Below are 26,894 nucleotides of genomic sequence, written 5' to 3' on the forward strand. Positions count from 1 at the left end.
GTGGGAGATTCAGGACAGATAAAAGGAAGTACTTCTTCACACAGCACATAGTTAAACTATGGAATTCACTACTGCAGGAAGTGGTGATGGCCACCAGTTTGGATGGCTTTAAAAGGAGGATGGACAACTTCATGGAGGATAAGGCTATCAGTGGATACTAGTGCTGATGGCTATGTGCTACCTCCAGTACCAGAGGCAGTGAGCCTATGTACACCAGTTGCTGGGGAACATGGGTGGAAGGGTGCTGTTGTGCTCATGGCCTGTTTGTGGGTTCGTGGTCGACAGCTGGTTGGCCACTATGTGAACAGAATGTTGGACTAGATGGAGCCTTGGTTTGATCCAGCATGGCTCTTCTTATGTTCTTATGTTCTTGTGTTCCTCTTCTGTTTTGACAGAGGCAAAACCATCCTTGACCATTGCCCTTATATTGTAATTATGGCCCATCACTGGTATCCACAGCAAATCAACGGGCACAGATTTGATGGAAAAGATGGTGACTTTATCAGAGTTCCTGAACGTTTGTTGGAAGTTTCTGCATCATCTCAATCTAAAGATGAGAACTGTAGGTTCATTCAAGTCACTGAGTATAGTAGCCAGCAGTGGTTTATAATGGGTGAGAAAGGAACTGCCCTAAAAAATAAGGTATGAATTTAGAAATTATTTATTAAGTCAATACCCTGGTTTTCTTTTTCCTGTACAAAGCTGCTTAAGTGCTACTCCCAGTAGTCTCCCCATCCAGGCACTCATCAGAGCCATGATTCCTTAGTTTCACTGCTGCTGTAGGTACTTCCTTTTCTTCTCGTTTATTTATTTTAAGTATCTTATGTCACTCCTCAGCCAAAAAAGGCTTTTGGAGCAGCTTACAATCAATCAGTAAAATAAAACAGCCCTTGCCTGTAGGGTTACAATCTAAAGAGACAAAACACACAAAGAAAAGGGAATGGTGAAGGAAAAGGGGGGGGGGAGTAGATGCTCAGCAGGGTTGGTGGAATGGCCCTGCTTTGCCTCCCATCTCCTGTGGGGAAGGACAGTCCAGCTGGGGGCAGTCCAACTGGATGTTCCCTCAGCCTGCTCCTCTCTCTCTCTCTCTCTCCTTCTATCCCACAGGGCAACTGATGTCAGTTAGCCCTGAGGGAGGTGGGGAGAGTCCAAATGGAGGAGGTCCTGATGTTTCCTTGGCCTGCTGCTGCCTCCCTCATACTTCTTCTTTCCCACAGTGCAGTTGATGTCTTAAGTTTAGGCATTTTGGATTTTAAAAGATGCTTATTATAGCTATCATCTGGAATAGCAGCCATATTAATGTGTAGCACAATGAATATATAGACTCCTGTTGTGTCTTTCTAGCATTAATGAGCTTTCACAATGGAATAATTTAGAACATCAGATACATGAAGTGGGACATAGGAAGCGGTAGGCATATTTGCCTATTGTTGGCAAAAAAGCGTGGTTAATGCAGTACTAACTAAGAGCTCTGTCAGTATGAGGAATTTGTTGTTCAGTCTTTAAGTCGTGTCCGACTCTTCGTGACCCCATGGACCATAGCAGGCCAGGCCTTCCTGTCCTCCGCTGTCTCCCGGAGTGTGCTCAAGTTCATATTCATTGCATCGGTGATGCTATCTAGCCATCTCATCCTCTGCCGTCCCCTTCTCCTTTTGCCTTCAATCTTTCCCAGCATCAGTGACTTTTCCAGGGAGTTTTCTCTTTGCATTAGGTGGCCAAAATATTTGAGCTTCAGCTTCAGTATCTGTCCTTCCAATGAGCACTCAGGGTTGATTTCCTTTAGGATGGACTGATTTGACCTCCTTGTAGTCCAGGGGACTCGTAAGAGCCTTCTCCAGCACCACAGTTTGAAAGCGTCAATTCTTTGGCGCTCAGCCTTCCTTCTAGTCCAGCTCTCACAGCCATACATTGCTACTGGGAAAACCATAGCTTTGATTATGCGGACCTTTGTTGGCAAGGTGATGTCTCTGCTTCTTACTATGCTGTCTAGGTTTGCCATAGCTTTCCTGCCAAGGAGCAAGCATCTTTTAATTTCATGGCTACAGTCACCGTCTGCGGTGATCTTGGAGCCCAAGAAAATAAAATCTGTCACTGCTTCCATTTCTTCCCCTTCTATATGCCAGGAAGTGATGGGGCCAGATGCCATGATCTTCGTTTTTTTAATGTTGAGTTTCAAACCAGCTTTTGCACTCTCCACTTTCACCCTCAACAAGAGGCTCTTTAGATCCTCTTCGCTTTCTGCCATTAGGATGGTATCGTCTGCGTATCTGAGGTTGTTGATAATTCTCCCGGCAATCTTAATTCCGACATGTGATTCATCCAACCTGGCGTTTCTCATGATGTACTCTGCATATAAGTTAAATAAGCAGGGTGACAATATACAGCCTTGTCGTACTCCTTTCCCAATTTTGAACCACTCGGTTGTTCCATGCCCGGTTCTTACTGTTGCTTCTTGACCCTCGTACAGGTTTCTCAGGAGACAGGTAAGGTGGTCTGGTACTCCCATCTCTTTCAGAATTTGCCACAGTTTGTTGTGATCCACACAATCAAAGGCTTTAGCGTAGTCAATGAAGCAGAAATAGACGTTTTTCTGGAATTCTCTTGCTTTCTCCATGATCCAGCGAATGTTGGCAATTTGATCTCTAGTTCCTCTGCCTCTTTGAAACCTAGCTTGTACTTCCGGTAGTTCTTGGTTCACATCCTGCTGAAGCCTAGCTTGTAGGATTTTGAGCATCACCTTGCTGGCCTGTGAAAGGAGCACAATTGTACTGTAGTTTGAACACGCTTTGGCATGTAAACTGACCTTTATGTAAACTTTATGTAAACTTCATGTAAACTGACCTTTTCCAGTCTTGTGGCCACAAATTTGTTGGCATATTGAGTGCAGCACTTTAACAGCATCATCTTCTAGGATTTTAAATAGCTCAGCTGGAATACTGTCATCTCCGCTAGCTTTGTTTTTAGTAATGCTTCCTAAAGCATTATCAAGTGAAGCCCACTTGACTTCACTCTCGAGGATGTCCGGCTCAAGTTCAGTGACCGCACTCTCATGGCTATCAGGGACATTAAGATCTTTCCTGTATAGTTCTTCTGTGTATTCTTTCCACCTCTTCTTAATCTCATCTGCTTCTGTTAGGTCCCTGCCTTCTTTGTCCTTTATCATGCCCGTCTTTGCACAAAACGTTCCCTTGATATCTCTGATTTTCTTGAAGAGATCTCTAGTCTTTCCCATTCTATTGTTTTCCTCGATTTCTTTGCATTGTTCATTTAAGAAGGCCTTCTTGTCTCTCCTTGCTATTCTCTGGAACTCTGCATTCAGTTGGATATATCTTCCCCTTTCTCCTTTGCTCTTCGCTTCCCTTCTTTCCTCAGCTACTTGTAAAGCCTCCTCAGACAGCCACTTTGCTTTCTTGCATTTCTTTTTCTTTGGGATGAATTTAGTTGCTGCCTCCTGAACAATGTTACGGACCTCCATCCATAGTTCCTCAGGCACTCTGTCTATCAGGTCTAATCCCTTAAATCTATTCCTCACCTCCACTGTATATTCATAAGAGATATGATTTAGGTCATACCTGAATGGTTTAGTGGTTTTCCCTACGTTCTTCAATTTCAGCCGAAATTTTGCAAGAAGCAGCTCATGATCTGAGCCACAGTCAGCTCCAGGTCTTGTTTTGACTGACTGTATAGAGCTTCTCCATCTTTGGCTGCAAAGTACATAATCAATCTGATTTCCATATTGACCATCTGGTGATGTCCATGTGTAGAGTCGTCTCTTGTGCTGTTGGAAAAGAGTGTTTGCTATGATCAGCGTGTTCTCTTGGCAAAACTCTATTAGCTTTTGTCCTGCTTCATTTTGTACACCAAGGCCATGCCTGCCTGTTATCCCGGTGATTTCTTGACTTCCTACTTTAGCATTCCAGTCCCCTATGATGAAGAGGACATCTTTTTTTGGTGTTAGTTCTAGAAGGTGTTGTAGGTCTTCACAGAACCGATCAACCTCAGCTTCTTCGGCCTCAGTGGTTGGGGCATAGACTTGAATTACTGTGATGTTGAATGGTTTGTCTTGGATTCGTACTGAGATCATTCTATCGTTTTTGAGATTGTACCCCAGTACTGCTTTTCCCACCCTTTTGTTGACTATGAGTGCTACTCCATTTCTTCTAAGGGATTCTTGCCCACAGTAGTAGATATAATGGTCACCTGAATTAAATTCGCCCATGCCTGTCCATTTGAGTTCGCTGATTCCCAAGATGTCGATGTTCAATCTTGCCATCTCATGTTTGACCACCTCCAGCTTACCTTGATTCATTGATCTGACATTCCAGGTTCCTAAACAATATTGTTCTTTACAGCATCGGATTTTCTTTTCACCACCAGACACATCCACAGCTGAGTGTCCTTTCGGCTTTGGCCCATCCGCTTCACTCTTTCTGGCGCTACTTGGAAATACCCTCTGCTCTTCCCCAGTAGTATATTGGACACCTTCCGACCTGAGGGGCTCATCTTCCGGCGTCATCTCTTTTAGCCTTGTGATACGTTCCATGGGGTTTTCTTGGCAAGAATAATGGAGTGGGTTGCCATTTCCTTCTCCAGTGGACCACATTTTGTCAGAACTCTCTGCGTATGGCTTCATTGAGTTACGCAAGCCCCTTCGCCACAACAAGGCAGTGATCCATGAAGGGGCAGTATGAGGAAACATGAATATTATTTAGTCTTGTTCCTGAAATGAAAGCCTGGCATTTTGCTTCTGCCTCAATTCCCTCTGCTTCCCTTATCTCTCTTGATGCCATCAGATAATAAAGTCCATTGTGATGTCACAATGGACCTATGTTACTCTTGCAAGGGAGTCTGCTGCCTGGCCCTAGGTTTGCAAGGCACCCTGTAACATCATAAGGCAGCTTGATACAGGCTCCAGGTCTCATGGACCCACTGGTGTCCATAGACTTAGCTGATCAGGTGTTACAGCCTCAGCTGTTCTGTGAGAGGCCTTTGTAAGCCTTGGGCGAGGCAGATGAAAAGTAAGTGACCGTGGGGAAAATTTTTGATTCAAAATGTTGAGATCCATGGACAACTTGGGGTGTCAGCATAGATTTTGAATAAGACTTTGTTAATGAACATCAGTTGAGTGATCTCAAAACCTTTTATTGGAAAAAGATAGGAAACATTTGGTGCTTATGATACAGCAGTTAATGAAATTGCATTTACACTCAAATCCCATGCATGCTTATTCAGAAATACTGCTGTCATCAGTGGAATTACTAAGTTTATATGCAAGGGATTCTGTGAATATAAATGGGTACAAACAATATTTAAAATTTATATATTATTTATTATTTATTATTTTATTTATTACATATATAGCCCACCATTTTTCCTCTTTAAGAAACCCAAGGCAGTGTACATAATCCTCCTCCTCTCCATTTTATCCTCACAACAACAACCCTGTGAGGTGGGTTGGGCTGAGAGTCTGTGACTGGCCCAAAGTCACCCAGTGAGCTTCCATGGCTGAGTGGGGACTAGAACCCAGATCTCCCGGCTCCCAGTCCAACACTCTAGCCACTACACCACACTGGGTCTTATTATTATTTAAGTATATGATTTATACCTCACACTTTCAGTAAATGTTAGTCCCAGAGTGAATTTAATGCACATGGTTTGAGCTCAAACTTGGTTAATGATGTTATGGACACTGGAAGAGTGGCTTAAACCTGAGAACGATGGTCTGTGGATTCAAATCCTTTTGTCCTTCTGACTGAGATGGAGGAAGGGCCACTATCTCAGTAGTACCTTTGCTTTATGAGGTCTCAGGAACAGTCTCCAGCATCTCCAGTTCAAATACCTCAGGTAGCAAGGCTGGAAAGATCTCACACTGAAATCTTGAAAAGAATTGCTGTCTACTCAAGGTTGACTAATGATGTAGCTTGGTATAAGATAGATTTGTAGGTAGGGTGGCCACTGGCCATGTGTCCTATTTTACAGGGGACAATCCTCTGAAGATGTCCTTTCTTGGAAAGGCTGTCTAGTCCAAGTTTAAAGATATGAAAGGAAAGCAAGGACCTTGATGTTGCTCATCAGCCGTTAGCACCTGGATAGCAGAGTGAGCAGGCACACACTTCACCTGATCACAGTCTTCCCCACTGCAAGATGAATTGCATTTCTATTTAAATTATAGTAGTTATTCTAAATTTTCATCTATATGTCTAAATTAGCATATGCAAATCTTATACAAATCTGCATCTGTTTTGGTGATGCAGTTCCACTTTTTCAGCAGTGCATAAGTGGCCACACTATTTGTATGTTTGGTGGACAAATAAGGATTATGTGAATGTTTCTAAAAGAAAGAAATATCCACTTTGCCATTTTCAGATTTTTTCCATGAGTTTGAAGGGCCAGAGTCCATTTCTCTTGGAAGATAACAGTGATGTCACCTACCGGATTTATTCTACAGACAGCCGAATTGTTCCTCATAAGTCTTTGTGTCTCCTTTGGAATCAGGCTGCTGAAAGGTATAGTTTGTCATTAATTACAGGTGTGTGTGTGTATTCCTAGTGATTTTTATATTAAGGTTCCTGGTATTTACTTTCTTCTTGACTCTAGAAAGTTAATGTTCTATTAGGTGTCTATATCTACATCCTACAGCAGTAACATTCACTGGGAAATTATCAAATTATGATTCATATATTGGGGGAAAATGCAAAAACCTATGCAGAAATAAATTATTAAAAAAACTAATTAGTTATGCTTACTTTGAGATGGGGCAACTTGAAATATGCTGTCAAAATGAAGTGGTCAGACACTATTCTGATTTAGATTATTTCTGGATCAGAATCTCTTTGCTACTCTTGGACCCAGGTCTGAGCCATATTTACTGATGACATCAGTGACCTATGTTGGTGTGTCAGATGCAGGGCTAGCAAGACATAGTCTGGAATTGTTGCTATAATTGAGACATGGGGCTCCTTCACACCGGGCTTTTATCCTGCGATTCAGATTGCTCCTTCATGGAAGTTTGCGGGTGCTTTACATGACGCCATGACCCTGCCATGACCCTCCTGCGCTAAATGCCCTTTGTTTCGTTTTTAAATAGATCACAGATAATGAGCTATCATTACTCCACTGTGTTCCGCTTCAGTTTCCTCCATCAAAAGAGTTAAAGCGGGAAGAAGAGGAGCAAGATCAGTGAAAGATAATGGAAGACTCAGATTCGGAGAGGAGTGGGGAAGGGGAGGGGGGAAAGAAAGTGCATGAAAAGGGGAGTCGTTATGATCCTGCATTTAAAATGGAAGCAGAAGGCCCCGTTTTAAGTACAGGATTTTAGGCTGGTGTAGAAACGCCCATAATCGTAATTGTTAATAATTTCACAATGAATGCTCCTCTACTCCATGTGGATGGTGGTTGTACCTGCAGCAGTAACAGTGAAGAGGACCTCTCTAGTCCTGGGGCAAGCCAAGGTATGCCAACACAGATTGCTGACATCATCATCCTGGATCAGTGTGCCACTGGCTTCCAGGCTTGGTATGGCAGCAGTGATGGCACACCAGAGCTTGTAAGCTCCTGGCCACAGTTTGGCACACTGACAGATTGAGTTCATCAACTTGAATTAATTTGTCAGGCTTTGGTTCAGCCCCAGGGAAGGAAGCAGAAGACATTTTCAGTCTGTTTCTGATCTGGTAGGACTCCCCAGTTTTATGGGTCAAATCCAAGAATCTGTCACCAGCATCTGTTTTTTTTCTTGAAGCTTGACATCACATTGGTCAAATTCTAAACTTTCTCTTGCCTTGATATTCCCCGTTCCCATCCTCTCATCACTGTGTAGCGAGTGATTCCCAATGTGTGATATGTGTATCAGCCCTCAATTTGGTGGAGTTTGAAAAGTGTGTTATTCCTGTGATGGAGCAATCGTTATGCTCACAACTCACAATATTCCCAAGTTTAGCTCATGTTTTTATTATGATTATTGATCTCCAATCTAAAGACTAATGAATTAACATTGTTGACCTTTGTTTCCCCTGTAGCTGGTTGTCTGACAGTCAGTTCTGTAAAGTGATGGATGATTCTTCAAATTATGTGGAATGCTCTTGTTCACACATGTCTGTTTATGCAGCCTATGCACAGACAGATAGCTTGTCTTCTTACAATGAAGCTTTTTTCTCATCTGGATTTATCTGTATTTCTGGTCAGTTGATACATTATTATTTTTACATTAATGAGTGGCGTGCTGATATTAAAACAGATAATAATGATGGAAATTGTTCTTACTGGAATGGAATGAAAATCAGTATGTGAATAAGGAACACAGGCCAGGATGCAAAGAGTTGCTTCAGGCATGTCCAGTGGAATTTTTGACTTTGAGTAGCAGACATCCATGCCATATTATAAACTCTCACCTCCATTTCAAAAGAGATTTATATGCAGCATGGAGGACTGAGTCATACAAATACTAATCTCCCGTGGGCACATGAAACTATTTGTGTGGTTATTTGGATCCAGGCCAAAATAAATTGCAATTAATAATAAAACCCCAAGGGGGAAACATCTTATAGACAAAAACAAATAGAACAGAATGTATACCCTTAACTTTAGGCCAAAGGGTAACAAGAAATCTTGGATGTTTGTTTATTTGTTTATTTATTTATTTCCAGTTAAGTGGAACTGGCTACAGTTTGTTTCACTTTTAAGTGGTTAGAAGAGGATCAGACTTTGGTAAAGTGATTGTACAGTTGTGCCAAGAAAGCAAGGCCTTAGCCTTTTACTTCTAGACGTCTAGGGCCTCTTCACATATTATATCTTAATTCTGTAAATCAGATCTTTAATTATACCCTTGCAAATGTAATGAAGCCATGAACGATATGCAGAAGACAATTCATTGGCTGAAATTCGAATCATTCTTGACACAAAATCTCATCTAGCCCAGCAGCTTGGCAACATAACAACTGTGTGCAATATAAAAACACTTTAATGGTACAGCCATTGTGTGTGCACGAATCCTAGCACTGAGAATTCCCACAGGGTATCTGTGATTCTCCCCCTAAATGTGAATACAGTGAAAATCCCTCAAAAGCAGAAAGGATTAAGTGCCTGAGGTTATAAGCAGAGACACACAGGAACATTGAAATGGGATTTGCGAAATGGTCTAAATGAAATCTATGTAATGTTTTTCAGAATTGAGGGTCTTGTTTATTTAACAATTCTGTTCCTACTTACTATTGGCCTATAATATTCTAAGTATAATCCCTGCTTTTCTTTTATTAAACAGGTTTCATCTTGGCTATTTTTTCACACTTCTTCTGTACCAGGTCCTCAATGTTTGCAGCTAAACTTCTTACTCATATGATGGTTGCCTGCTTGGGTACTCAGGTAGGAACATGATGAATGTAATTCAAGACTGCCTAAAGTCCAAATTCTCCCTGCACCTTCCAATCCCAGATAGGTTGGGTCTGGTTGCATTTACTCATATTCAGTTGGGAAGGAAATGCACTCTTGTGTATAGTTAAAGGCATCTTCTTCTCTATAATTACTTCGCATGTTTGAGGCTGTGCTCTGGACTTCAAACATAGGGTAGTATCCCATTGTGACTGTGCGCGTGGGAGACCCACTGCTTGTGCAATGGGGTTTTGCAGTTCTAAATTTAACTCAAAGTGAGTGGAAACACTTGTTTCCAGAATGGAGCAGGTCAGCAAAGTTTGCAGGAGGGAGCTCTACTCACCTGTCCCAATCTAGAAACAAGCTAATTTGTAGCATTATTTTTAGAAGTGCAGAAGCCATGTTGCTCAAGAGGTAGGTCTCACGAATGCAAGGGAACCAGTGGAGGTGGAGTTGCCCCACTGGATACTGCCCATCTTCTGGAGTATATGTCCCAAAATTAATGAAAACAGGTGTGCCACCAGTAATTGCTACAGTATGAATATGAAATACATACTGTCCACATGAATTATTTGGTATATTCTCATCCAATTATTGCAGTTACATCTGCAGTATGTAAAGGACATAATTGTGTACCAGTAGGAATCTTGACGATACATGTGATTCTTTTTTTACACTGGCATGAGTCCAAAATAACTTTTCCAGACCGTTTTTATAAGTTTTGTATTTGTGCTGATTTGAGAATAGAAATGATGTAACCAGTAATCTTCCCTTTATGTTTATGTATGAAAATGATCACATGGAATAATATGGTTCTAGAAATCCTTAATGCATCAAGTAAGAGAGTGTCATATTTTAGAATAAAAGTGTTTTTGTGAAGGGGTAGGCCTAACTTCAAGTGGAAGTGAAGGAAATATGTTCAAAATGCTGGAAATAATTGAAATAACAAAGTAAGCTTGCAAAGCCAGAGAAATAAGCCAGATGTATGAATGCACGGAACAGGAAGCTCTTTGGAAGTGAAAAATGGAAATGATGCAAGGAATAAAGGATATGGCCTGGATAAATATGACAGTTCCATATGCTCCCATAAGGAAGTCCATGCAAACCTGAAAAGGCCTCTGAGTGTCAGCAGTAGATAAAGGATTAATGTAGTATCTTTTATTGCCTCTGGCCATAGATCTGAGCAATGCTGAATAAGCGCTGATAATGAAGGAAGGCAGCTTATGTGCTGTAACCAGGAGTCAGAACTCAGAATGTAGTAATTTGAGTCCACAATCCCTTATCTTATCCTTTTTAATTTTGACTGCCATTGATAACCCCTTGTCCATTTTGTATAATTTGATTAATACAACAGGCAAATAATTGGGGACGTTATTCAGTGCCGGAATTCTCTTGACATATTCCTGACAAAAAGCATCCCTCGCCTACTGTCTGAGTGGGATTATACTGTTTATGACAAGTTGTTTGATGCACCCCTCTGGACAATCAGGACTTGCCTCTTCTAAGCAGCCTCTTTGAAATGTGGCTTAAATCTGGCCAGCACCTGAAAGAGACAGCAGAAATTGCTGCTGGCTACATCTGTGATCCACTGCCTTGCCCATTATGTTTCTTTGTATGTGCACCTGTCAGGGTGGACACTAAGCCCATAGAATCCCAGAGTAGTTCTGATTCTGAGGAAGAGCAGTCGCTCCTGGGAGAGGAGCGTGCTCCTCTTTCCCAGGACCAACAGCTGACGGAGATTCCTCCCACCAGCATTCCTAGTTTAGTTAGCAGTCCAGGGAGTGACCAAGCACAGATAGCAGACTTGGTGGATGCGCAACGCAGACGCAGAGAGAGGCGCCAAATGGAGGGCGCGGAAAGGAAGCGAAGTGCCAGGTTGGCGCGCAAACAACGGCTGCGCCCAGAGGCTCCAAGGGAAAAGGGGAGGGACTCTCCCTAGTCCTTAAGTTCAGGGGTCTGCCAGTAATTCCCTTTCAAACGGGGACCAACTGTTCCAACTTAGGGCATAGGTACTGTGCTGCTCAGATCTAGTTGCAATCGGTATAGTTGTTAAGTTGTAAAAGAAGAATAAAGCTTTGAAAGGAATTCCTTTGTCTGTGTCTGGACTTGGCTACTGGTTTAGACAGAGAGAGACCTCCAAGGAGCCCTTGACAGCACCATGTCACAAAGCATGATGAAGCAATGGCACTGCAAGGCAATTATTGTGACATCACAAGCAGATGTGCCAGTGCACATGCTTGGGCCTGGGGTGTGAATTTAGTTTTTCTGTTCCCCAGCAGAAATATTTGTATGTTTCAATTCCAGTAAGCAAAATCCAAAGAAAACAAGACATGTTTCAGTCCCACTGATATCAATAGCTTTTAAGTGCTTAACTTTAAATGCCACTGATTTCATTGGAATGTTGTCCCACTGAAAGTGGGTATTACTTGGCCTCCAAGATAGTACTTGAGGTGAGATTGGACTCCCACACCCTCCATGCCATGCATCAACTGCAGGGGGGTCTGACAGGTTGACAGAAATGGTTTGACAGGGCCCATGTAGCCCATGGGCTGCACTTCTTGCACCCGTGGTATGTATGATGCCTGTTCTATTCTGGCAAGTTTGCTATTGCATTGCCTTATACCTGGGACTAGATGCTCCAGATGTGTGTGTAAAATATTTTTACATATATTTTTTAAGGTTTTGCCAATGCTGAAATTATATCTCTATCGTCTATCATCTATCTATCTATCTATCTTTTATTGTTCCTTATAATGTACCTTAGTGTACCACTGAGGAGGACCCAGTGGTTCAAAACACGTCCAGTGTTTTACACAATTTCTAATGAATTCATTATCATGTACATACCATTAGACTATCTGGTTTATAATTATTGCTCACTGTACAAGCACCAGTGCTAGGTATTCGTGTTTCCAGAAATTTATGGGATATGTTCGTGTTTCAGGAAAGTTGTATGGTCATTTTCAGGCTTTTCACTATTACAGAACAAATTTGCAGAAGTAGAATGACTGCGGCACATTTAAAACAGATATTAACTACTAAAACCAGCAGGTGGCAGTAAAACCTTTTCCCTATGTTTAAGAAGTTTACTTTGTCCTCAATGCCCATATTAAAACCTGGGGAGTAGGGATGGGTAAGAAAACCACTCCATCGAGGTTTTTTAAAGCATTTCCCTGATCTGCACCTTGTGGACCTGAATGTGGAACTGGAAATGGACAAATTTGTGGTTGGAAATCCATACATCTCCAAGCTTGCGATGCATTCCACGTGAGGAAAAAAAAAGTATTCGACTGCATGCTCGCGTTTGAAAAATGCACAAAGAAGACTTCATATATTTATAAAATGCACACAAACATAGTTTGGGCATGTGACCATTTTAAAAATGTGCGCTAAAATACGTACAGTATTTTCTATTTTCTTTTTTCTTTTTTCTATTAAGAATTTTTTTAATCCACATGGAACCAGCACTAGGGATGTGCAAACTCATTGCAGTCTGCGTTGCGTGCTGCTCACTGGACTCCCACTGGCTGCCTGCCTTTGCTTGCTCCACGTGGCGAGCTGCTGGGTGGTCTGCGGCTGCCCGATCCCTCGCCAAGCTGCCATTTTGCATAAAAATGGCAGCTCGGCCTTTTCCATAAAGGTAGCCGTAAAGTGGCCATTTACACAGAATTACAGGTGTAAATGGCTTTTACGCCGGTCATCTTGCATAAATGGTCACTTTACAGCCACCATTTGTGTAAAACCAGCCATTACAAAAAAGGCTGAGCCACCATTTTGCGGCTCAGCAAAGGATCAGGGATCCCCACGCTTACCTGACTTGGTGTGCATTGAGTCAAGCAAGTGTGAGATCCATGGATATGGCATCCAGGGAGGCCAAGCTGGGAATTTATCGCCAGGCCTTGAGCTCCAGCTGGACGTCTGCGACATCCCTAATCAGCACAGAACAGACTTGGAGATGGGAAAAGGAGGAAGTCCATGGAAACTGACTTGACAGATATGCCCATTCCCAGTTTGACTCTGATGCAGTAAAATTTAAGTATTTAAACCTGCATGTTTGAGACACTGGAATAGCTTATTCATGTTTTCCTGCTTACTACTGTATTGAAGGCTATGTAGATTAAATTATGGATGCAGCAGTGTTCTACTAGGAGATTGATTGTTTCTGTCTAGATATAATTCTATCTGATTGATTTGTATAGGAGGTATTAACTGAATGCCACTTTCAGCATTTCCAAAAGATAGTTCCATTTCTAAGGAAGTAATACAACCAAGTAATAGATTACGCGAGCCTCAAGAAAATTGTTCTTATATTTTGCTTTAGATCAAACTATATTTTCATTGTCCTCTTACCCTTAGCTAATGAATTTCATAATTTAAACATGAGCCCAAAGGAGACACAATCGCAAATGCTATTTATTTATTTATTTATTTATTTATGTAATTGCATTTTAGAAAGTCATCACCTCATACTTTGAAGTAGTAGGTATTTTAAGAAAAAAATATGGGCTGGATCCAGATTTACGATGGATCAACTGCACTGATGGAAGTGGACTTCCTCACCTCCTTCTTCCCATGGCAGCCCCTCCAGCCCCCTGAAAATGGGGCTGCCATGGGAAGGCAGAGAGAGGTAGGAGACCCTGCTGAATGGGGTGAGCTGTGGTGTGGGGAAATGCCCCAACAATGGATGGCAGGACCTTTCACCAATGGAGCCTTTCCTCTTGCAGAAGGTCCTTTCCTCTTTCAGAAGACAGATCCTGTATCCAGCCTTAAGTAAATGAAAGAAATGGCAAAAGTGAGTTTATAGGCAAATGCAATAACAAAACAGGCAACTCTGAAAAACATTTCAAGCAACTTTAGGGGTGATCATTAGGGGTTGAGATCAAAAGTGTGATATTAGGGCTTTTCAGCTCCATCTTTTTTTTGGCAGTCTCCTGACAACCTTCCCCCCAAAGTCTTGCCAATTGCCAGGGGCCCTCCATAATAGCGCCCCAGAGGCATATGGAACAGCCATTGGAACAAAAAATTGGCTGCCTCCTTCATGTGCATGTGTAAGTGCTTTGCGCACAGATCTCTGGATCCTTGGCAAAATGTTTTCCCTCCTGGAGGGTATTTTATTTCATGAAGTTTGTTCCTTGTCTGCTGAAAATTTGGGGGAGCCTGGCAACTGAGAAGATAAAATACTTTTATGTAATTATATCCAGAATGCAAAGACACATACAAGGGATAGCACCTGTTTGATGTGGAAATAGCTGAACACTTTGTTACAACAGGAGACTGTATGGGACTCTTACCTAACAGTTGAAATCATTTGGAGCCAACATTTTTTCTTGTCTTGCTATCTTATTGAGCAAGAGTATGAAGTGTAAGAAAAAGCAAAAAATAAACATCCTGAATTTAGTCCCTGTAAGGAGGGATTTTCTTCCGTGTGCACAGCATTTTCCAAAGAGACACATTGTCCCTTTGAGAGAAGTGCTTACCTTGGCTCTTTCCCATAGTTTATCTCCTGATTTTTAAAATGTGTAGTCAGAATTGTTTGCTTTAAAACAGCTACATGTTCCCTCCTATACCAGCAGCCATTGTTGTTATATCTTGATTCTTCCTACTTCCTCTTTGTGTAAATTAGCCTTCCCCAACCTGGTGCCCTCCAGATGTTGTGGACTTCAACTCCTATCAACCCCACCCAGCATAGCCAATGTTCAGGAATACTGGGAGTTCTAGTCCAAAACATCTGGAGGGTATCAGGTTGGGGAAGGCCAGGGTAGAGGAACTGGACTTATAAGATACAAGGATATTTTCATCTATTACTATACTTAACATTAGATTGGCAGAAGGAGTGACATCTCCATTGCAATGTTCTGAAAACTGTTAAGGTGTGGCTAACGCCTTGGGAGAACCACGGCTCTGGATATGGTGCCGATGAAAGGGACAGGCAACTTACAGTGTAGTCCTCTACATATCTCTTTAGAAGTAGATATGTCCCAGAAGTAAGTCCAATTTTAATTCATACCCAAGTAAGTAGGCAAAAGATTGCAACCAGAATAGACGTATGAGTGACCTCACCTGTAGTCCTGCTTGGTTTACAACTTCTAAACTTGTAAATTTGTATTCAGCCCATGTAGATTATCACACAACAAATTAGCACACAAAGAGCACACAATAAAACAATATAAAATATATAAAACATTAAAACCACAGTATAACAGTACAACCAGAATAAAACCTAGCAGCAGTGCAGGGATTTAAAATACAGATTTAAAACAGCAAAGCTAAAAGTCTAGAAAGCTAAAATGCTAAAATGCCTGGGAAAATAAAAAGGTCTTCACCTGGCACTGGAAAGAATACAGTGTAGGTGCCAGGTAAACCTCACTAGGGAGCTCATTCCACAGCTGGGGTGCCACAGCAGAAAATGCCCCCCTCCTAGTAGGCACCCGCTTCACTTCCTTTGGCAGGGGCTCACGGAGAAGGGCCGCTGAGGATGAGCTTAAGGTCCGGACAGGCACATATGGGAGGAGGTGATCCCTCAGATAACCTGGCCCCAAGCCGTTAAGGACTTTGAATGTTAATGCCAGCACTTTGAATCGGGCCCGGAAATGGACTGGCAGCCAGTGCAGCTGAAAAAGTACTGGCGTAATATGAGCTCGCTGGCCAGTCCCTGTTAACAATCTTGCTGCCCTATATTGGACCAGCTGAAGTTTCCGGACTGTTTTCAAAGGCAGCCCCACGTATAACACATTGCAGTAATCCAGACGAGACGTTATCAGAGCATGGATAACTGTAGCTAGGCTATCTCTGTCCAGATAAGGGCATAGTTGGTATACCAGCCTAAGCTGATAAGAAGTGCTCCGTGCCACTGAATTCACCTGTGCCTCAAGTGACAGTTCTGGATCCAAGATCACCCTCAGACTCTGAACATGATCCTTTAGGGGGAATGCAACCCCCTCCAGAACAGGTTGAATATCACCTAGCCAGGCAGACGAACCACCCACTAACAGTACCTCCGTCTTGCCTGGATTGAGTTTCAGTTTATTAGCCCTCATCCAGTCCATTACCGTGCCCAGGCACTGATTCACAACAGCCACTGCCTCACCTGGGTTTGAGGAGAAAGAGAGGTAGAGCTGGGTGTCATCTGCATATTGATGGCACCTCAGCCCACAACACCTCCAGATAACTCTCCCCCCCCCCCCAGCGGTTTCATGTAGATGTTAAACAGCATGAGGGATAAAATAGAGCCCTGTGGAACCCCATGGCATAATTGCCATGACACAGAGCAATAATCCTCCAGCACCACCTTCTGGAATCGGCCATCCAAGTAGGAGTGGAACCACTGCAGTGCCTCCAACTCCCAACCCAGACAACCTATCCAAAAGGATACCATGGTTGATGGTATCGAAAGCCAAATTACTAGGGATGTCAGAGAATTCCGCCACGGATCTCGGGGAGGCCAAATGCCAGCGCATTGAGCCCCCCGAAATCGGTGGCGGAACGGTCTGCCCCCCCCCCGGGATGAGACTTACCTGGGGCGGATCTTCCTGGCGGCGGCTGCGGCGGCCGGTCTTCTGACCAGCTGCCGCCGCCGCCGCCATTTCCCGGTTTAAAAAAAAACAAAAACATGATAGGCTACGTAAAGATTTACGTAGCCTATCATGGCTAGATTTTAAAAAAACCACCGTGATAGGCTACGTAAATGTTTACGTAGCCTATCACGGCTGACTAAAAAACAAACGCGCGTACGCAAATGGTGGCACCCATGGGCGCTGCCATTTGCGTATGCGCGTTGTTTTTTTTTAAATCAGCCGTGATAGGCTACGTAAACATTTACGTAGCCTATCACGGCTGACTGCAGGGACGCAAACGGCGGCGGCTACGGCCGCCGCCATTTGCGTCCCTGCTAGCCAGCGGCCGGATGTCTGGCTGCTGGTGGAGCCGGCCGGCGGCTCCGCAGAATTGCTGCGGAGCACAGCCGGCCGGCCAGGATTCCGGGGGGGGAGGAACGGAGCGCCTCCCCCCCAGCCAGGACTCCGGGGGGAGGAACGGAACTCCTCCCCCCCCCACCATCAGCATAATCCGCGAAAGGTAAGTATCTTTCGTACATCCCTACAAATTACGGCCAAAGTGGCACAAATTGCTCAGAAATTGGCAGAAATTGCTCAGAAATTTGTGCGAATTTCAGAACCTGCCCGGGGGGGGGGGATGTGGAAAATGCCAGAAAATCTGTGAACTGGTCCAACTTGCTGAAGATGAAGTTCGGGGGGGGGGGGGCTAGGAAAACTAGTCGAACTCTACTCCACAAATGGATTTCTCCAACATTCTTAGTTGGGGCTGGAGATCTCAAGCACCTGACATACATGGTTGATGGGCTGTATTAAATGTGGTGGGTCATCTGTAGAGATGTCCAGCGCGGGGAAGTCCAGCCCTCTTGGGCTCGACAGATTTCACCAGAGCCCCAGGCTCAGCTTACATTCGTGAGCCAAGCTATGGGCTCCCCACCGGAACACGCGGATTCTCAACTGCAGTGGGTTGCTGTGTGAAAGTCTCTCCTTCTCCCTGCTGGGCCCCTGAAGGAAGAAGGAGAGACTTGCACACAGTGGCTTCCAATGGCGGCAGTGGCCGAAGTCTGCGAGGTGGCCCAACTCAGCACAGGTTGAGGTGGGCCAGCTTGTGGATAAGTGAGCCAGAGCCTGGAGGTCTGAGCTACCAAAAGCTCAGAGGAATTGACCCCCTGGATGGATTCCTCCACCCCTAGTCACATGTTATTTATTTATTTACTTAGAGTACAGTAAAGTAAATTTAAAAGATTTAAATACTTTTGTTCAATCAAATTATCTCCAAGGGAGCTTACAACACATTAAAACAATACAAAAGCTATCTAGAGCCTTTGTTCTTCTGGACAGTGGCAGCAGGTAGGTCATGCTTCCCTTCATTTTTGCTGTCCCAGATCAACTGCAGTTGGAGAGGAATTCTTTCTGGCTGCAGACAGCAGGGGAGTAAGCCCTCTGCAGCTGCTTGTTCCTGAATGATGGCTGGGGCAGGCTTCCTCTTGGCTTGGTGTTATTCCTGGGAGGAGGAGGTACAACATCCTGGTGGCCCTCTGGCTAGTGGCAGAATCTCCTTCGCCTGGCTTCTGCAGTCTTGGAAATTGGACAGGCTTACTTTTAGGGGGCTGGAGGCAATAGCCGTAGAGCTGCAGCATCAAGGACTAAGCAGTAGTGAACTTCAGTAAATGTTTAGGAAGTGAGTGTCTGTTCTAGTACCTTCCACCCATGTTTTCTTCCATGTTCTAGTGCCTTCCACCCATGTTTTCTTCCTTGTGTTCTTCCATGTTTTTCTTCCATGTTCTAGTACCTTCCACCACGTTCTAGTACCTTGCACCCACGTTTTCTTCCAGCATTGGTTTGGAAAGGAATCTATATGCACTATTCAAAGTGTTCAGAAACACTATGAGAGAAATGAATACTATTTCTTGAACTCCATAGACAATTCCTTGAGGAAGAGTTTAGATAGCTTCGGATTATTCCATCAACATAATAAATATATAATATTATGCAAACCTTTGGATTCTTTTTATTAGTTGCTTTGAGTCCAGGAACATGCCCTTTTCTTAAGTTCTGGTTCCTTAAGAGTAACTGTGCTCATTTGATTCAGTCCTTTAGGGAGGGATGTGTATCTCAAGTTCACTTGACTCCCAAGTAGAGTTTGGGAAGGAAGTGAGTGTACATTCCAGAACCTTCCACCACTTGGTTGGTTTCCAACTTGTGCCTATTCACTACTGTCACAAAATGTTCAGAGAAGCGGTCCGTGGTTTGTATATGTTTTTCTGGTGTTCTGATTGTGTGAAATTAGTCCAGAGCAGTAACACATGGTCAACTGACCATGTTTTAAAGCATGCCCACTGACCTAAAATAAATTAATGGATTAATATTGCTTGCTAAATTATCTGTTTCAGCATTTTACCAGGTTTATTGACATTAACTTATTGAAATTGAATGTTATTGCCTTCCCTTTATTCTCCTTCCCCTGCCACCCATGGGAGATGGCTATGACAGTAAACGCATACATGAAGCAAGACTATTGCAGCTTGTGTTCTTGGGGTGATAATTGATGTGAATTTGCATGGATCCTGCCTAAGCAGTCGGGCCAAGAAATTGCAAAAGGTTCCAAGACATTGTGCACACAACCCTCATCATATATCCCCACCTGATATAATTAAAAGTAGACACCAGTATTTTAGGAGAAAAATAAATAAACGATTGGGCTGCAGTTTCCGGAAGAATCCGATTTGCTCATTATATCTGGCTTATTTAAGTATTTGGAAAAAAACTAACAGGTACGAATAAAACAGCATTGAGCAACCTGTATCGCCGGAGATGAAGGCAGCGTTAGATACATTTTCTTGTTGTGAATAGGTCCAATTACTGCATTATTAATGATATTATTTAAGTACTCATTAAATGTGACAATATTTAATGGGTTCATGTTAGTTTAAAGCCTTCATTATAGGATTGCTATGGGAGGGTTTGCAATCTTGTATTTTTCCATTCAGTCTCTATCACATTTCCATTTGTCCTAAGAATTTAGAACATCTGACCCAGGTGCCATGAATGTTGCAATTTCAGGCTCCCAGCAAGTTTTGAAATCTATATTCTTATACTTTGGTGACAGGTTCTCCTGTTTCTCTAGTTTCATGTGTCATTTTAAATAGCGATGTTAATATCCTGGAGCGATCCCTAGGCTGGCAGACTGAATTCCACTGAATATGCTGAGTTTCTTGTGAAGTATTGCTTCTTCCTGTGGGTATGTGGGGTTGTTTTGGCTTTAGGACCCTATGCAAAACTGTATTTGTCTGATTTTTACTCGTTCCTTTTTCAGTAGTAAAGTTCTGGAAACTTCTGATAGTCATTGGTTATGATGGCAGGTGAACCAGACCATTGCGGCGATCTGCTCCTTACTTTGGAGAAATGATAGCATACAACAAATTGGTTTCTCATACCCCCATTTTTTGCTCCTCCAGGATCACTGTTGAGCACATTAATCCTGGCTCAGCTTCTGCACAATTCAGGAAGAGCCACTAATCCTTAGTGCTTAACAGAATCTGTTGTGGTTATGATGTGCAAGTTGTCTTGTGCCATCCACTTTTTGTGCTTCTGGTATAATGGGCAAAGAGTGAAATCATGTGTCTCCTCTGCAGTGAGATGTGTGAGCTCCAGATGTGTCTGGTGCTCATACTTGTTATAGAGATGCACAAACCCCATTGTCATGAATGGGAATAAAAGCACTGATGTATATGAGGGAGAATAAGTTGTATAATATGTCCAAGATTAAAAAGTAGTCTTCAGCATTGTACTACTATAATATATAAAGTGACCTTATGGCAAAGAATTGAAATAGATGATTCATTGGTCTCATCCATGAGTTTCTGAAAAGCATGGGCGGGGATCCAGAGAATACTACCAATGTGACCAAAGGTTTGGGCATGTCCAATGGAATTTTAGACTCCCTCCCCCTTTTTTTTTAATGCCATGATCTCATGCCACATTGCTGCAAAATATGGGACTGATCCAACAGTGTCTGGCCACTATCACCATTTACATGGCACTAGTGGAAACCAGTACTTCTACAACATTCATAGTGCTTGCTAGCATGATGAGTTTTCTAGGAAACCGATCACACTTACAAGACTATTGACATTGCACAAGGGTTGGTTTCCACTAGTGCAACATAAATAGCAGCCGGACACAGTTGGTTTCTTCCTTATGTGACTGTGTCTTTACAACAACTATTTTCTGTCCCCCAGCACCCCACCCCCAACTCTGTAGGTTTCTCACTGTTTGACCTTCTCAATCAGTCATGTTTTAAGCTATGTTGTAGTTGGAATAAAGGGTGTTGTTCTGATAAGACTTTGGTGCATCTGCCTGATTTATGACTCTGAGGACAGGCTTTTTTTTTTCAAAAAAATGCATGCAATCTATATCTATTTAATACGTTTTAAAGAAAAGCAATTTTAAATGTATAGCTCTGACAAATATTACTGTGCCAACCTTTCATCCTCAACAAATGGCATTGCAAAGCAATGTTAAAGGCTCCTTCTGAAAGGTATTTGGCATATGTCTTCAATGCAGGTGTCCTTAACTGAACTTACACGTTCTTTGTTTTGTTAGTATGCAAGCAGTAGAGCTTGTAAATTATTTCAGCTGCAGATGTTTGGTTTGAAGAATTTACAAGTTTAATCATTTGCAGTTGTGTAGTTAGAAAAGTATTTACTGGAACCTTGTTAACACATAGAATCTAAAAATATCTTATTCATACACATAGACACTTTTGGTACTTATTTAAGAAATGGCCATATTCAGCTAGAACTTTTAAGAACAAGTCCATATGTAGCAGGGAGACTGAGGGGGTTGATCCCAGGAACAAAGATTCTGGCTCCATCAGGAGGGGGTGAAGGTGGACTCCGTAGAGCTGTCGCTTTTGATTCCAAATCCCTCTGGCAGTGGCAAGCTCCAATGCAACCGCTTGCAGAGCTCACTGGCAGCATGGCATGGCAACGAGGGCTGACAGCATCCCAGCCTGCCACACTTCCAGGAAGTGCAGAAGGCTGGGACGCTGCACTGCTGTTGGCCTTGTCATCTCTCAGCGCCATTGCTTGTGAGCTCAGCAACCTACCGGCTTGCATTGAAGCCTGCTGGAGGGACTTGGAGCTGGAGCACCTGTGCTGCATGGCTCCAAGAAACCCTGGAGAGGAGCGAAGGGGAATCATGCTAAGAGGAGGGGTTGGGCAAGCTCCTAAGTGGAGCGAGGGAGAGTGGTGCAACACAGCATGGCTAACGGGTGGGAGACCTGGCTTGCTGGCTGAGCTGCCTGTCACTCAGCTTCAGCCAGCAACTGTCTCCTCCTATGCTGTAAAGAAAATATTGTTTAGGAACCTGGAATGTCTGATCAATGAATCAAGGTAAGCTGGAGGTGGTCAAACATGAGATGGCAAGATTGAACATCAACATCTTGGGAATCAGCGAACTAAAATGGACAAGCATGGGCGAATTTACTTCAGGTGACCATCATATCTACTACTGTGGGCAAGAATCCCTTAGAAGAAATGGAGTAGCACTCATAGTCAACAAAAGGGTGGGGAAAGCAGTACTGGGGTACAATCTTAAAAACGATAGAATGATCTCAGTATGAATCCAAGGCAAACCATTCAACATCACAGTAATTCAAGTCTATGCCCCAACCACTGATGCTGAAGAAGCTGAGGTTGATCGGTTCTATGAAGACCTACAACACTTTGTAGAACTAACACCAAAAAAAGATGTCCTCTTCATCATAGGGGATTGGAATGCTAAAGTAGGAAGTCAAGAAATCACCGGGATAACAGGCAAGCATGGCCTTGGTGTACAGAATGAAGCAGGACAAAGGCTAATAGAGTTTTGCCAAGAGAACATGCTGATCATAGCAAACACTCTTTTCCAACAGCACAAGAGGCGACTCTACACATGGACATCACCAGATGGTCAATATCGAAATCCGATTGATTATGTCCTTTGCAGCCAAAGATGGAGAAGCTCTATACAGTCAGTAAAAACCAGACCTGGAGCTGACTGTGGCTCAGATCATGAGCTGCTTCTTGCAGAATTTCGGCTGAAATTGAAGAACGTAGGGAAAACCACTAAAGCATTCAGGTATGACCTAAATCATATCCCTTATGAATATACAGTGGAGGTGAGGAATAGATTTAAGGGATTAGACCTGATAGACAGAGTGCCTGAGGAACTATGGATGGAGGTCCGTAACATTGTTCAGGAGGCAGCAACTAAATTCATCCCAAAGAAAAAGAAATGCAAGAAAGCAAAGTGGCTGTCTGAGGAGGCTTTACAAGTAGCTGAGGAAAGAAGGGAAGCGAAGAGCAAGGGAGAAAGGGGAAGATATATCCAACTGAATGCAGAGTTCCAGAGAATAGCAAGGAGAGACAAGAAGGCCTTTTAAAATGAACAGTGCAAAGAAATCGAGGAAAACAATAGAATGGGAAAGACTAGAGATCTCTTCAAGAAAATCGGAGATCTCAAGGGAACATTTTGTGCAAAGACGGGCATGATAAAGGACAAAGAAGGCAGGGACCTAACAGAAGAAGATGAGATTAAGAAGAGGTGGAAAGAATACACAGAAGAACTATACAGGAAAGATCTGAATGTCCCTGATAGTCATGATAGTGCGGTCACTGAACTCGAGCCGGACATCCTCGAGAGTGGAGTCAAGTGGGCCTTAGGAAGCATTACTAACAACAAAGCTAGAGGAGATGACAGTCTTCCAGCTGAGCTATTTAAAATCCTAGAAGATGATGCTGTTAAAGTGCTGCACTCAATATGCCAACAAAGTTGGAACACTCAACAGTGGCCACAAGACTGGAAAAGGTCAGTTTACATTCCAATTCCAAAGAAGGGCAATGCCAAAGAGTGTTCAAACTACCGCACAATTGCGCTCATTTCACATGCCAGCAAGGTGATGCTCAAAATCCTACAAGCTAGGCTTCAGCAGTATGCGAACCAAGAACTACCAGAAGTACAAGCTGGGTTTCGAAGAGGCAGAGGAACTAGAGATCAAATCGCCAACTTTTGCTGGATCATGGAGAAAGCAAGAGAATTCCAGAAAAACGTCTATTTCTGCTTCATTGACTATGCTAAAGCCTTTGATTGTGTGGATCACAACAAACTGTGGCAAATTCTGAAAGAGATGGGGGTACCAGACCACCTTACCTGTCTCCTGAGAAACCTGTACGAGGGTCAAGAAGCAACAGTAAGAACCAGACATGGAACAACCGATTGGTTCCAAATTGGGAAAGGAGTACAACAAGGCTGCATATTGTCACCCTGCTTATTTAAGTTATATGCAGAGTACATCATGAGAAACGCCGGGTTGGATGAATCACAGGTGGGAATTAAGATTGCTGGGAGAATTATCAACAACCTCAGAAATGCAGATGATACCACCCTAATGGCAGAAAGCGAAGGGGATCTAAAGAGCCGCTTGTTGAGGGTGAAAGAGGAGAGTGCAAAAGCTGGTTTGAAACTCAGCATTAAAAAAACCAAGATCATGGCATCTGGCCCCATCACTTCCTGGCATATGGAAGGGGAAGAAATGGAAGCAGTGACAGATTTTATTTTCTTGGGCTCCAAGATCACCGCAGACGGTGACTGTAGCCATGAAATTAAAAGACGCTTGCTCCTTGGGAGGAAAGCTATGGCAAACCTAGACAGCATAGTAAGAAGCAGAGACATCACCTTGCCGACCAAGGTCCGTCTAATCAAAGCTATGGTTTTCCCAGTAGTAACGTATGGCTGTGAGTGCTGGACTATAAGGAAGGTTGAGCGCCGAAGAATGGATGCTTTTGAACGGTGGTGCTGGAAGACTCTTACGAGTCCCCTGGACTGCAAGGAGGTCAAATCAGTCCATCCTAAAGGAAATCAACCCTGAGTGCTCATTGGAAGGACAGATACTGAAGCTGAAGCTCAAATATTTTGGCCACCTAATGCGAAGAGAAAACTCCCTGGAAAAGACCCTGATGCTGGGAAAGACTGAAGGCAAAAGGAGAAGGGGACGGCAGAGGATGAGATGGCTAGATAGCATCACTGATGCAATGAATATGGACTTGAGCACGCTCCGGGAGAGAACGCAGGACAGGAAGGCCTGGCGTGCTATGGTCCATAGGGTCACGAAGAGTCGGACACGACTGAACGACTGAACAACAAGTACTCCCCTCCTACAATCCCCCCCGCAGCAATGGTCACGGAGGAGGAGGGAGGAAGTGTAAAAACTGATTCCCTTGTCATGAGGTTTCTCAAAGCAGGAGAGAAAAGGGAACAGGAGTGTTGACACAGTCGTTTCCTTTATTACTGGAACTTCTGCTTTTAGGCCAGCACTGCAACCAAGCAGGATCGAGGGAGAGAAGAGGTGGTAACACTTCTTACCAAGACAATTTGTTTTTTGTTAAGCCCACTTCTTCATGTGATAAGTGAGCTGGCCTCTCCCATTTCATTTGTGGCACAAACAACTTTTTTATTTCTCAGCTGCCTACTGATCAGGCGCATGCATGCATGCATGCATGCATACATACATATACATACATACATACATACATATATGGTACGGACAATTTAATCTAATTTTGAAGACCAGACAGAGATTTAGTTTGCACATTATTCAGTTCACATTGTATTTCATTAATTACATTCATATTTTTTAATCCATTTGAGTTTTCTTCTGTCTGGCTTGGGGTGGCTCTGCTGCTTTCTCCGTTTTGGGTACATTATAGTCACCCACACAGTTCTTGGACAGAGCCAGTGGCACTCTCTGCCCAAGCTGGTTTATCTGGCTCTCTGTTCTCTCAGTTTGGGATGCATTATAATCATTCTTGGGTACTTTGTCCAAGAAGCTTTTCATCACTGGAATGATATTTTAACATTTCTGTTGCACTCTTTAGTTTTTTACCCTGGTGGACAGGTTAGGGAGATTCGAAATTGCCTAGATGTTAGGCCTCGTACTGTGTCCAGTTCTGGGCACTACACTTTAAGAAGGATGCAGACAAATGGGAGAGTGTTCAGAGGAGGGCAACGAACATGATCAGGGGACTGGAAACAAAGCCCTATGAGGAGAGACTGAAAGAACTGGGAATGCTTAGCCTTAAGAAGGGAAGACTGAGGGGAGTTACGATAGCACTCTTCAAGTACTTGAAAGGTTGTCACAGAGAGGAAGGCTGGGATCTCTTCTGGATCATCCCAGACTGCAGGACACGGAATAATGGGCTCAAGTTACAAGAAGCCAGATTCCGGCTGAACATCAGGAAAACTTCCTGACTGTTAGAGCAATACGACAATGGAACCAATTACCTAGGGAGGTGGTGGGCTCTCCCACGCTGGAGGCATTCAAGATGAAGCTGGAGAGTCATCTGCCAAGGAAACTTTGACCTGGATTCCTGCATTCAGCAGGGAGTTGGACTCGATGGTCTTATAGGCCCCTTCCAACCCTACTATTCTATGATTCTAACCACCAAGGTAAATCATAGTGTCAGTGAACCTCAAAGTGGAGGCATCAGCTTTACAAAGCCAGTGTGCCAATATAACATTCATTGATTTAGCTCTTCCAATGAGAGATACACTGTCTATTTTTGCCCCTGGCAACATGGCACTCCAGAGCAAGGAAAAGCATTCATTCATTCATTCATTCATTCATTCATATATTTGTATTTATTTACAGCTTTATATACCACTGCACATCTAAACAGACTAGTGTAAAGCCCATGTTGCCATGGGTGCTAGTAGTCTGAGGGCCAAACATTCTGTTTGTTGACTCCTGCTAGGTCAGTCTTCCAGAAGCTGTGTGGAAGTTACTTTCCTTCACCTCAACCAAGGACTTTTTCCCCTCACTTCCTCACACCTATCACTGCTGAATGACATTTGCTTTTCCCCCTCAGGCCTCAAGCCCACCTCTTTCACTTTCCCCCCACATTTTAAAACTCAGCTTTCCCTATGGCTGCTTCTTTTCCT

The 26,894-nt window shown here is 43.3% G+C and overlaps 1 protein-coding gene across 1 annotated transcript in view; it reads left to right on the forward strand.

Annotated features, from left to right (window-relative positions):
- The window catches only part of ADGRV1 (adhesion G protein-coupled receptor V1), a 391,637-nt gene that overhangs the window by 205,733 nt on the left and 159,010 nt on the right, over positions 1-26,894 (forward strand). Inside the window, exons 80-83 of the mRNA XM_084833645.1 lie at positions 396-642; positions 6,367-6,506; positions 8,016-8,176; positions 9,257-9,357. Of these exons, the coding sequence (XP_084689771.1) occupies positions 396-642; positions 6,367-6,506; positions 8,016-8,176; positions 9,257-9,357 (649 nt within the window). The remainder of the gene's footprint in view (positions 1-395; positions 643-6,366; positions 6,507-8,015; positions 8,177-9,256; positions 9,358-26,894) is intronic.

This window comes from Heloderma suspectum, chromosome 2 (genome assembly GCF_057233095.1).
Source record: "Heloderma suspectum isolate Gila_16-S chromosome 2, 16-S_ref, whole genome shotgun sequence".
In the NCBI taxonomy this organism is placed as follows: Eukaryota; Metazoa; Chordata; class Lepidosauria; order Squamata; family Helodermatidae; genus Heloderma; species Heloderma suspectum.